Here is a 12762-nt window from a genome sequence, read left to right on the forward strand (position 1 = left end):
ACAGCGTGCTGACCTCGTAGTGCTGGAGCTCCTCCAGGCTGCCCAGGGTGACCGGCTGGGCGTCCGGCACCTGCAGGAACCAACACCAACACCTCAGAACCTCTCAGGACCTCTCAGAACCTCTCAGAACCTCTCAGAACCTCTCAGAACCTCACCGTTATCCACCACCTGAGTACTGAGGATCTGTGTTCTGTAGTCAGTTCGATTTTCAACTCAGTGGGCTTTTTTGCATGAAAGAACAATGAACCTGAGTAGCCGGTAGCTCACCGGTAAGGCGCGCACCATATGAAGGCTAGTCCTTCTCGTGGCGGACCCGGGTTCGATTCCCGGCTGGGGTCCTGTGCCCCATGTCCTCCCCTCTCTCTTTCCCACATTTCCTGTCTCTATACCATTAAAGCTGAAAAGCCCTAAAAAATATCTTGAAAGAACAATGGACCTAATTCACCAATATCTATCAGAGGTTTTGTGCTTAAATATGTTCTTAGGAGAGGTCCTAAAAGAAAGTCTATGTCTAATTCATGACGTGTTCTTACACCGCAGGATTTGTGCGCACCTGTATGTTCTTAACGGGAATTGAAAGCTCATGCTAGTTATGGTGAGGGGTCAGGGAAGAATTTTTTACAGCTCACTTATCTGGCCCCCGGGTGATACTGTTTTTTTGCTTCCCTCTGGAATATGTAGAGAGTGGGTCGTATGCCCTCCTCCCTTGTTCTCTGTAAAGCGCATTGTGTTGCCTCTGGGTATGAAATGCGCTATACAAATAAAGCTTTGATTGATTGATTGATTTGAGTTATTCCTAGTCACTAACATGGGTGAATGCCCCTCCAATCCCACCAGAGGGCTTGAGACTGCAGGGTCGTGTGCACATGTTGAGTTAAACTGGTTAAACTCACTCAGAATCAACACCGCCCACCCAGACAGCGAATCGCTAGCTTTTCGGTGGCATAGCTGGCTAGAGTGGTGTTCTGTCATGAGCGTTGGCGAGTCAGAGGACATGAGACTGAACACAGCGTGGGTAAGAGAGGATGTAGGCGATACTGACGACACAGTGAACGCTGCGACACGGAAATCATGCACAGAAAGTGAAATGAACAGTAGAGACAGCTCAGCGGCCTTGTGGTTAGAGTGTCCGCCCTGAGACTGGGAGGTCGTGAGTTCGATCCCCGGCGGAGTCATACCAAAGACTATAAAAATGGGACCCATTACCTCCCTGCTTGGCACTCAGCATCAAGGGTTGGAATTGGGGGGCTACATCACCAAATGATTCCCGAGCGTGGCACCGCTGCTGCTCACCGCTCCCCCAGGGGATGATGGGTCAAATGCGGAGAACACATTTCACACACGCAGGTGTGTGACGATCATTGGGACTTTGACAGAAGCCAAGAATGGCCAAATGAAAATCTAAAGATAGTGGAGCACCAGACTCCCTCATATTTCATATTTAGTAGCGCCATTAGTGGATATAAAGAGGAGAAAGATGCATGGGATGATATGACTGGTTGAGTGAACGCTGTGTCTGGAGAAGTCACAGTTATCTGAGCTGCACCAGCAAAACGGGGATATTATCACAAAGACAGCACTCTCCCTTTGTAAAATAATAAAAACTATTATTAAAAGATAGTACAAATGACACAAATATTGTAGTTCAATCTGATAATATTCTACAACAATAGAATTGAAGGACACGCAGTAACCAGTGATTTCACACAAACATGTCAGCAATCAAATGTGCATACGACTGCTCTTAAGTGTTCTACTGTACGAACAAAAGAAAACATCTTTATGAAAAGTGTGTACGTGGGGTTTAAGAAGAAAATGCTTCATAAGAACGGTTGACAAGCCCAGAGCAACGATGTACGAGTACAGTGCCTCTGGGTATGAAATGCGCTGTACAAATAAAGCTTTGATTGATTGATTTGATTGATTGAAACAACGTAGTCTGTCCAGTGCAACCCTCCGGGCGTGATAGTCCATCATCTATCTACCAATGAGTTATCATGGTCGTCCACCATTAAGATCATCATGACTGAGACTCCTCCCACCAGCTGGAGGTTATACAGTAGGTCAGCAGGATTTGTAGTCTATCCAGCCCCAGGCATGTGCCCCCCCCACCCCTCATACTCCTACCGCCCCCCCCCCTATCACCCCAGCCCCAGGCATGCCCCCCCACCCCTCATCCTCCTACCGCCCCCCCCCCCACGTCACCCCAGCCCCAGGCATGTACCCCCCATCCCCTCATACCCCCCCCCCCCGTCACCCCCCACCGCCGTGCCCCCACCAGTCACAGCACAGCACAGATGACAAGTCCGTGGCATCACCCCCCTACCCCATCACCACCTCCTTCTCCTCGATGACCCCCCGCCCAAACCCCCTCCACCCCCCTCCCTCCCTCCTCCCCCCCAGGTGCGTGTACCTGCGCCCCCACCAGCTGCAGCAGGGCGCAGTTGACGGGCAGCAGGTCGATGTCGGTGCCGATGGCGGTCTGGTCGAAGGGGCAGGCCTTGCGGTGGAGCTTGTGCAGGCAGGTCTTGCAGACCGTGTGGGAGCAGCCCAGGCTGATGGGCTGGTGGCCGCTGCTGTCGAACTCATTGTAGCAGATGGGGCAGGACAGGAACTCGGTCCACTGGGCCGCCTGCACCGGCATCCTCTCTCCACCGGGGGGGCGCTGTGGCGCTCAGGGGGATCGCATGCCGCCACGACCCGCAACCTCACTGATGACTGGGGGGAGAAGAAGAGAGGAGAGCGGATGAATCAACGCTCGGATGCTTTGAAAACTTTGTTGTTTTTTTAAACCCCGCTGGTTGGGACTTATTGAAGGCCACTGGCAATGTAAGTAAGTAAGTTAATTTGATTTATATATATTATATATTATTATTTATATATAGCACTTGAGAGGCCTCATGAAGTGCTTCACATAGGTTAAAATACATAGAAAGAATCGACAAAATGAAACACAGGACAACAGTCATAAACATACAGTCAACTTAATGCGACAAACGCCTGTCTAAACAGAAGCATCTTCCCAGCAAACACGCAACGTCAGGGAGACGTTCAGATCATGTCTGAATAACGTCCGTCGGTCCAGAACCCCATTTGTACGTCTGCTGGACCCCTCAATAATCAAACGTCTGGCTTGGACCCCTCTAAGACGTCTGTGGACGTGCAGAACAGGTTCAAAATCTGAACGTCTAAAAAAAACGTTCATTCTGGCTCCTAATTGGATGTCTTTGGACGTCCGAAAAAGACAAAAAATACATCTAAAAGACGTCTTTTAGTGTCTTTGCTCAGTGGGTTTAGCTGCTTCTCAAAAATGTCCACGGAGGACGCTGCTCTGAAGTCCACTGTCCCCTCCGGTCCTAAGCCTGGTGTGAGGGACAACCAACAGAGCCTGGTCAAACCCAGCTCTCTTACTGTGTGTTGCAAATGTGCTTATTGTTGACTGTCGCTTTGGATAAAAGATGTCTGCTGAATGACTTGTGTCATCGTGAACTGGTCCACTTCTACAGGAGCGGGTTATCACCTCAGGATTAACTGGCTGGAATCTGTGTGTGTGGGGGGGGGGGGGTTCTCTCAACTCTTCATCCCAGCTCTCCTCCTCCCTCCTCCCCTAACCCTCCCACTCCTCCAACACCCCCCCCCCCCCTCCTTCCCTCCACCCCTAACCCCCCCACTCCACCAACACCCCCCCCCCTCCCTCCACCCCTAACCCCCCCACTCCTCCAACACCCCCCCCTCCCTCCACCCCTAACCCCCCCAATCCTGTAACACCCCCCCCCCCCCCTCCACCACTAACCCTCCCCTCCTGTAACCCCCCCCCCTCCTCCACCCCTAACCCCCCCTCCTCCACCCCTAACCCTCCACTCCTGTAACCCCCCCCCCTCCTCCACCCCTAACCCTCCCACTCCTGTAACACCCCCCCCCCTCCACCCCTAACCCTCCCACTCCTGTAACACCCCCCCCCCTCCTCCACCCCTAACCCTCCACTCCTGTAACACCCCCCCCCTCCCTCCACCCCTAACCCCCCACTCCTCCAACACCCCCCCCCCCCCCTCCACCCCTAACCCTCCACTCCTGTAACACCCCCCCCTCCCTCCACCCCTAACCCCCCACTCCTCCAACACCCCCCCCCCCCCTCCACCCCTAACCCCCCCACTCCTGTAACACCCCCCCCCCTCCACCCCTAACCCTCCACTCCTGTAACCCCCCCCCCTCCTCCACCACTAACCCTCCACTCCTGTAACCCCCCCCCCTCCTCCTCCCCTAACCCTCCACTCCTGTAACACCCCCCCTCCACCCCTTACCCTCCACTCCTGTAACACCCCCCCCCCTCCAAGCAGGAAGACTGGGAGGCTGGTGCGGTACTGGACCCATGCCGTAGAAAACCAGTCACACAACATGTCTGTGCACAACAACTGCACCCACATACACCCACACACACCCACACACACACGCACACACACGCACACCCCTATAGGGAAGTTGTTTTACATGCCAGCCAGGCTGGCTAGGTTAGCCTCCCCTGCATAGCTCAGTTACGCAACCACTGTCAGGCCAGGCCTTCTGTGCAGACCTGGAACCGACAACTGCCATGGGGTCGCTATGTGGTGGCAACCGTTAATGGCAGAGTGTGTGTGTGTGCCTACGTGTGTGAGAGAAAGAGAGAGAGAGAGAGAGAGAGAGAGAGAGAGAGAGAGAAAGAGAGAGAGAGAGAGAGAGAGAGAGAGAGAGAGAGGGAGAGAGAGCGGGAGAGAGAGAGAGAGAGAGAGAGAGAGAAAAAGATGGAAAGAGAGCATTGTGCACAATGGCAATCTTTCCTCTCCTTTTTCATACACAAAAAATGCCACCGCCATGCAGAAACAGTAGCCTTAACTCTAGATATCATATTCTTTGTTTTATACTTAATTTGATAAAAGCATTGAATTCAATTGAATTAAACGTATTAAATAAAGCAAAGCCTATATTGCGCATGCACATAATACCATTACATTTGATGCACAGCATGTAAGACAGTCTACAAAACAAGACATCCGTTCAATTAAACACCAATCAATCGACACAACTGTTGCGTTGCCGCTTCTATAAAGCGCAACGCGCGAGAACCTTTACGCACCATCCGCGCGGCCTCGGGCACGCGCACGGCGTCCCTCCCGCAGCGCGCGGACGCCTCTCTGCTGATCTCGCGCTTTCATGTTTTCCAAGAGGGGCGCGCGGCGGCGCTGAGTATAAATATAACAGCGCGCGAGCTTCCCGCTTCAAACCGTTGAACTCACAGACCGAATATGAACCCGGGTGATTTGTTTTTGTGAGCCAATGGAGACTAGATGCGGTGACGGAGCCGCCATGATTCACAGTCACGTTGAAAACCACCTGTTCCTCTGAGGTATCCTGTTGTCGCGTGTCATATTCACGAGGTTCCTCGAGCGTGACAGTTTTGAATAGCGCGGGATGATTAGTCTTTAAAAAACAACGGTTGAGATTTGAAGCTCCACCAGTAAGAGGTTTGGTTCATCTTCATCTTGTGACAATGAGGGTGGCCAAAAAAAAACACAAACATCTCCAACACCCAATATGTGTGGAAATCACTGATCCTTAACGCCAAACTAGAAGGTAGAGAATTGTTTGCCTCCCTTTTAAATGTCATCGAAACTGAAACAGCACGACTGACACAGCCTTTCTCTGGTCAAAGCCGAACACTTGGCCTCACATTTACCACAGCTGCACTTCCCCTCCTGTTCCCTTGGGTAGGGGACGCAGGCCGGGTCGGCGCCTGGCGGTGGGGAGGTCAAGGGGGGACAGGCGCCGCTGGTTACCCTGAAACACTGAAACTATCTCCTCAGTGGTGGTGGTGGGCTGCCTCACATTCTGGACCAGACCGGGCCGTGGGGCTGACATGAGGACAGTCCTGAAACAGACTGGTAGAAATGCCTGGACTTGATCTGCACAACTGTTTAGGGCTGGGGAGGGTGGGGGGGTTGTTTATGGCCAGTCTTTTGATGGACAGCTCCTCATGTTTGCCCCCCCCCCTCCCCCCACACACACACACACCTCCACAATTTGCCCCCTCAGAATCCGAGGTGCCAGGGAATGTGAGCCGTCTCACCGTCTCCCGTGTGGATTCACACCGGCCCCTGACGTCGGAACCATGACCCCCATCGCTGGAACACACTGTTCTCACGGCACAGAAGTAGAACATGTGTGTGTGTGTGTGTGAGACTATGAGAGGGTGTGTGAGCAGCCTGTATTTCTATGTGCGTGTCAGAGAGGACGGGGGTCCCAGCGTGGTCAGCTGGGTGTCCCCTCCCATGGTCAGTCGACCCCGGTCCACACGCGGACGCACGCTTCTCCACAGCCCTTCAGGATACGGACACAGAGTAGTAGGCTATATATTATAAATATAATTGAATATTTATGATTCAGTGACAGTCTCTTTGTGGGGAAATACATTTAACCTAGACCTGACCTGACCTGGAATTTCAAGATGGCTGTCTCCAAGACTGTTACCATGGCCTGGTCCCTTTGTGGGAGGATAAAGTGAACCCAGACTAGACCCAGTGTTCAGAATCTGAATGTCTCCATATAGTAAATAATACTATCTGATTATTGAGATGGCTGGAATTTTCGGGACAGCGGTCTTCAAGTCTGGAACTGTAGAAGTGGGTGTGAAGAGGAAGCAGGTCTGAGACCTTAACCAGTCATCCCTGTTCAATGGCGGACTGGCCATCGGGGCGTTCGGGACGAATCCCGATGGGCCGGTCCTGAAGTGAGCCGATGAGGGCCGGCATGCCCCCCCCGCTCAACAAATCGCTCAGCATCCCACTCAACAAATCAGAAAGCCCGTTCAGTGAGCCGATTGGGGCTACGTTGCCCGACCTAAATTATGTCCACAGTCCCTGTTGCAATGAGATTGTGATATTGTGAGTGGGTTGATGTGATATTATGAGTGGGTTCAGTGCCTTCAGAGCAGGAATCAAGCTGATTATTGTCTAAATAGTCATTATCTCCTCAATTAGTAGAGCAGCACTCAGTCTACAGAATCATAGAAACAGACTAACAGGAGAGTCTACAGGATCATAGAAACAGACTAACAGGACAGTCTACAGAATCATAGAAACAGACTAACAGGACAGTCTACAGAATCATAGAAACAGACTAACAGGAGACGGTTGCTTGTTAAACATTTGTAAAAACTCTAATTTCCTCTTCCTGAATTCAATAATGTGTTGTTGTTGCCGTGGCATGTGTCCTGTAGATGATTATGTTAATGATAGGCTATTATTTGAGAGAAACTGTCGTTTCACTGTTTCTCATTTGCAGACCTGAGCTAACATGTAATGTAATCCATGAGCTATTAGGGACTAATGATACAGTGAATAATTGAGTTAACATTTTACCTCATCCACACTCCAACTCTCAAACTATATAAATTGTAGTGTATAAAGTACATCAAATGTCAGTGTTAGTCATAGTGTTTATTTGTGAGGCTGGGAGGGGGGGTGTAGCACAGTGTGTGGGTGGACTCATATCTCTCCTCTGAGATCTGACTGGAGACGGAAGTGGAGGCCACAGTGATTCTGCTAGGTACACTTAGTTATGCAACTTCACACAACATCCAGACATAGTCTCACGTATCTGACGCATTTCTGAAAAGCAATCTTTTACAAAAGCTTCTTTTGCTTGAATTTTTGCTAGGATTCCAAATCCCTTAACAGACTTGAAATAAACCAAAATAACAAATACACTGACAAACAAACATACTATTCTACTCTATTATTGTCTTTAAATCAAGCCTAAAGACTGTGTTGGCACAGATATTGGTGTTATCCAACTGCTGCGGATGACGAAGAGACGACATCAGAAAAGCGCGCCTGTGGTTCCAGGGCCATGAGCACACACACACACACACACACACACACACACACACACACACACACACACACACACACACACACACACACACACACACACACACACACACACACACATCTCTCATGTTTCATGATTTGGGCTATAGGCTACGCAGCATGCATTGACTAATAATTCAACCGGAGTGCATTAATTTTAGGTCATCCCAATATGATGCATCCTTGTCTGCCTATTCTGTACAATAACTTTATTGCAGAAAATTCAAAATCACCCATGACCCGCGCGTGCAGCAGCAGGCCAGGGTTCTAACAGCGCGAGCGGCACTTCCACAGAACCCAGAATGGAACCCCGCAGGAAAGTCGCGCGCCTCTTACCTCCTCTGCTCCGTAGCTGCGCGTGCCTCTATAATAAACATCCCCACCGCGTCCCTAAGACCATGACACCGTCTTCCTCGGTTGCATTGAAATATCAGCAATCACCACACAGAGGTAGTCCTCAAAATGATAACTGTGCGTCTCGTCATGTAGGTGCATATTATTGAGGGAGTTATTTGCTCCAATTTCTATTCATTCCTCTGCCTACGCGACATCGCCCAGGTAGCAGTACACTCCCTCGGCTTCACGACCGAACCGGGTTGTATATCCCTCCGCCGTGCCCATGTTTGAACTGCGTGCCGCGGACGGGCACACCTCGGGCGGGGAGAGATCACACCCCGATCACCTAGTGTTTCCTAAATAAACTTGGCATTTGAATTTCACCAGGAAATCTCATTCCAAACGATTGTGCGTACGCGGTACTATTTTCATGTTATGGGCAAGGATAAAGATGTAAAGGGGCAGAGCCGGAACAAGCCGCTTTTCGAGGCGTGGGCTGCATCGCTTTTAAAGAGACAGAGGAGGAGAGAGGAGAGAGGAGAGAGACAGAGGAGGAGAGAGACAGAGGAGGAGAGAGACAGAGGAGGAGAGAGACAGAGGAGGAGAGAGGAGAGAGGAGGAGAGAGACAGAGGAGGAGAGAGGAGAGAGACAGAGGAGGAGAGAGACAGAGCAGGAGAGAGACAGAGGAGGAGAGAGACAGAGGAGGAGAGAGAAAGAGGAGGAGAGAGGAGAGAGACAGAGGAGGAGAGAGACAGAGGAGGAGAGAGACAGAGGAGGAGAGAGGAGAGAGGAGGAGAGAGACAGAGGAGGAGAGACAGAGGAGGAGAGAGACAGAGGAGGAGAGAGACAGAGGAGGAGAGAGACAGAGGAGGAGAGAGGAGAGAGGACCACCGTCGCACCGAGAGCAGCCCAAACGCATCAGTTGTCGCTTCCCAGCAAACAAGGGGAAACGTTCAGATCATGTCTTAATAACGTCCGTCGGTCCAGAACCCCATTTGTTCGTCTGCTGGACCCCTCAATATTCAAACGTCTGGCTTGGACCCCTCTAAGACGTCTGTGGACGTGCAAAACGGGTTCAATATCTGAACGTTAAAAAAAACATTCATTCTGGCTCCTAATTGGATGTCTTTGGACGTCCGAAAAAGACAAAAAAGACATCTAAAAGACGTCTTTTAGACGTGTCTTTGCTCAGTGGGTTTAGTAGTAATCTGATTAGTTGGATAGTTTAATCCTCTACAACTCTTAAATGTGGCCTAATTTGTTATCTCTTGAAGGATGCAGAGCCGCTAGACATGGCTTCTCAGAGACACCGATGACTCAGACTATAAATTATTATACACCACATGTATAATGTAATCTGCTGGATTAGTCAGAGAACACGAGGCTGATGTTGGAGAAGTTATGGATGGATGGTGAACCAGGAAATGGTTAGAGATGGAGAGACGACCAGCTCGTCTCCATCCTACTTTCCTTCTGTCATGTATAATGGAGTACACACACACTCACACACACACAAGCGCACATCACATTGCACACACATACATGAACATCACACACACACACACACATATATTAGCATTAGCATGTGCGTATATGTGTAGGCTACACCGTGTGGGATTTGCGCATGTGTGTGTGATGTGCAAGTGTGTGATGTGCGCGCAGGTGTGTGTGTGTGTGTGAGAAATGTGTGTGTGTGTACTGACCTATACTTCATAGCAGTGGAGCTGCTGTAGGACTAGGGTCCAGAAGCAGGTGGTCCAGCCAGGAGAAGGCCTGTCTCTCCACGCCTGGAGAACCATGGAGATACCTCACTCCCAACAGCATGTCTCCACCACGCAGCTGTCAGCTTCTCAGCGTCTCTCCCTTCTACTCTCTCTTTCCTACTCTCTCCCTCTCCCACTTTCTCCCTCACCTCTCTTCCACGCCACTCTCTCTCTCTCTCTCACACACACACACACACACACACACACACACACACACACACACACACACACACACACACACGCTCCTCTAGGGGAAGCCCTGAGGAGACCAGCAGCGCTGGGTGAGACAGAGCTGAGTGCTGGTGACGTTTCTGGAGCAGAGGGGTGAAAGAGGAGATAGAGAGAGGAAACCAGCCCCTCAGTCTAGATGTTCAGTGAGACACAGAGATGCAGACGGGTCCAACCAACGCATGGAGGTGTTCTGCCCCCCCGCTCCCTCCCTGTTCTCCACCCCCCCCCCCCCCCCTACTGTCTTCACCTCTCTCCATCCCTCCTCCCCTACCACCTCCCTCCTCCCCTCTCCCTCCTCCCCTACTACCTCCCTCCTCCCCTACCACCTCCCTCCATCCCTCCTCCCCTACCACCTCCCTCCTCCCCTCTCCCTCCTCCCCTACCACCTCCCTCCTCCCCTACTACCTCCCTCCTCCCCTACCACCTCCCTCCTCCCTCCATCCCTCCTCCCCTACCACCTCCCTCCTCCCCTACCACCTCTCCATCCCTCCCTCCCCCTTCTCTCTCTTGCCCCCACCTCCATCTATCACCCTCCCCCTCTCTATTACCCTTACCCCCCTCCCTCCTCTCTCTCTCACCCCCACCTCTGTCTATCACCCCTTTCTCTCCCTCTTTACCCCTCTCTCCCTCCCCTACCTCTGACCATCACCATCCACCCCCCACTCTCTTACCCCTCCCTCTATCACTCCTTTCCCCGTCTCTGACCACCCCTCCACCCCCCTCTCTCATGCAGGAGATACCAGCACTCTGCGTCTATACAGTCACACTTAAAACCCCCAGAATCCTCAGCGCCAGCTTGTATCTCCTGCAGACACCTCCAGTTTTAGAGGCTGATAACATTTTCCATGATTAGCTGCTCAGAGAGAGACACAGACTTCTCGGGTGGCGCAGCTGCCACCTAGTGGACACCTAGATACATGTGTGTGTGTGTGTGTGTGTGTGTGTGTGTGTGTGTGTGTGTGTGCGTGTTAATATTCATTGCCAATTACCAAGACTCAGTGAAACTTTCAACAATTTAATTGATGAGAGAGACAGCTAGTACTGACCTAAAACTCCCCCATGTACGGTGTGCCATGTAACAGTAAAATATCTCTACCGCTGACGGAACCTTCTCCATCATCATCATCATCATATTACTGAGCTCCCTGCAGTAGCAAGGTAGGGTGACTCATCCTACTCTAGAAAAAAGGATGAGCCGTTGGTAACAGAAGAAGCCTCTGAACACTATGGTTCCATATAGAACACTATGGTTCTATGTAGAGCACTATGGTCCCATATGGGACACTATGGTTCCATATAGAACACTATGGTTCCATATAGGACACTATGGTTCTATATAGAGCACTATGGTTCCATATAGAGCACTATGGTTCCATATAGAATACTATAGTTCTATTTAACACACTATGGTTCCATATAGGACACTATGACTATCTACAGTAAAACACTATGGTTCCATATAGAACACTATGGTTCCATATAGGACATTATGGTTCTATATAGAACACCATGGTTCCATATAAGACACTATGGTTCTATATAGAATATTATGGTTCTATACAATACTATGGTTCCATATAGAGCACTATGGTTCCATATAGAACCCTATGGTTCCAAATAGAAGAACCACACAGGGTTCTATTGTTACAAACAGTTCTATTATAGCACACTTCGAATGTAGTGAAACGGTACCTGATAGCTCTACCACTGATAGTATCATCACAATCATATTATTGATCGAAATAACAAGCAGATATTGACCAGACAGACTGACACACACACACCTCCCACAGACACACACATCCCTCCCACACACAGACACACACATCCCTCCCACACACACACATCCCTCCCACACACACACATCCCTCCCAGACACACACATCCCTCCCAGACACACACATCCCTCCCAGACACACACATCCCTCCCAGACACACACATCCCTCCCACACACAGACACACACATCCCTCCCACACACACACATCCCTCCCACACACACACATCCCTCCCACACACACACATCCCTCCCAGACACACACATCCCTCCCAGACACACACATCCCTCCCAGACACACACATCCCTCCCAGACACACATCCCTCCCACACACACACATCCCTCCCACACACACACATCCCTCCCACACACACACATCCCTCCCACACACACATCCCTCCCAGACACACACATCCCTCCCACACACACACATCCCTCCCAGACACACACAGACACACACACACACATCCCTCCCAGACACACACATCCCTCCCAGACACACACATCCCTCCCACACACACACATCCCTCCCACACACACACATCCCTCCCAGACACACACATCCCTCCCAGACACACACATCCCTCCCAGACACACACACATCCCTCCCACACACACACATCCCTCCCAGACACACACATCCCTCCCACACACACACATCCCTCCCACACACACACATCCCTCCCACACACACACACATCCCTCCCAGACACACACATCCCTCCCACACACACACATCCCTCCCAGACACAC

At 50.9% G+C, this 12762-nt stretch overlaps 1 protein-coding gene across 1 annotated transcript in view; it reads right to left on the reverse strand.

Annotated features, from left to right (window-relative positions):
• Positions 1–2644, reverse strand: part of rc3h2 (ring finger and CCCH-type domains 2) — a gene marked incomplete at both ends in the record, with an annotated part of 14646 nt that extends 12002 nt beyond the window's left edge. The window contains 2 exons of the mRNA XM_084460011.1: positions 1–70; positions 2414–2644. The exon at positions 1–70 is cut by the window's left edge and continues 48 nt beyond it. Of these exons, the coding sequence (XP_084316137.1) occupies positions 1–70; positions 2414–2644 (301 nt within the window). The remainder of the gene's footprint in view (positions 71–2413) is intronic.
• Positions 2645–12762: the final 10118 nt, after the last annotated feature.

Source organism: Borostomias antarcticus (assembly GCF_949987555.1).
Source record: "Borostomias antarcticus genome assembly, chromosome: 30".
Classification (NCBI taxonomy): Eukaryota; Metazoa; Chordata; class Actinopteri; order Stomiiformes; family Stomiidae; genus Borostomias; species Borostomias antarcticus.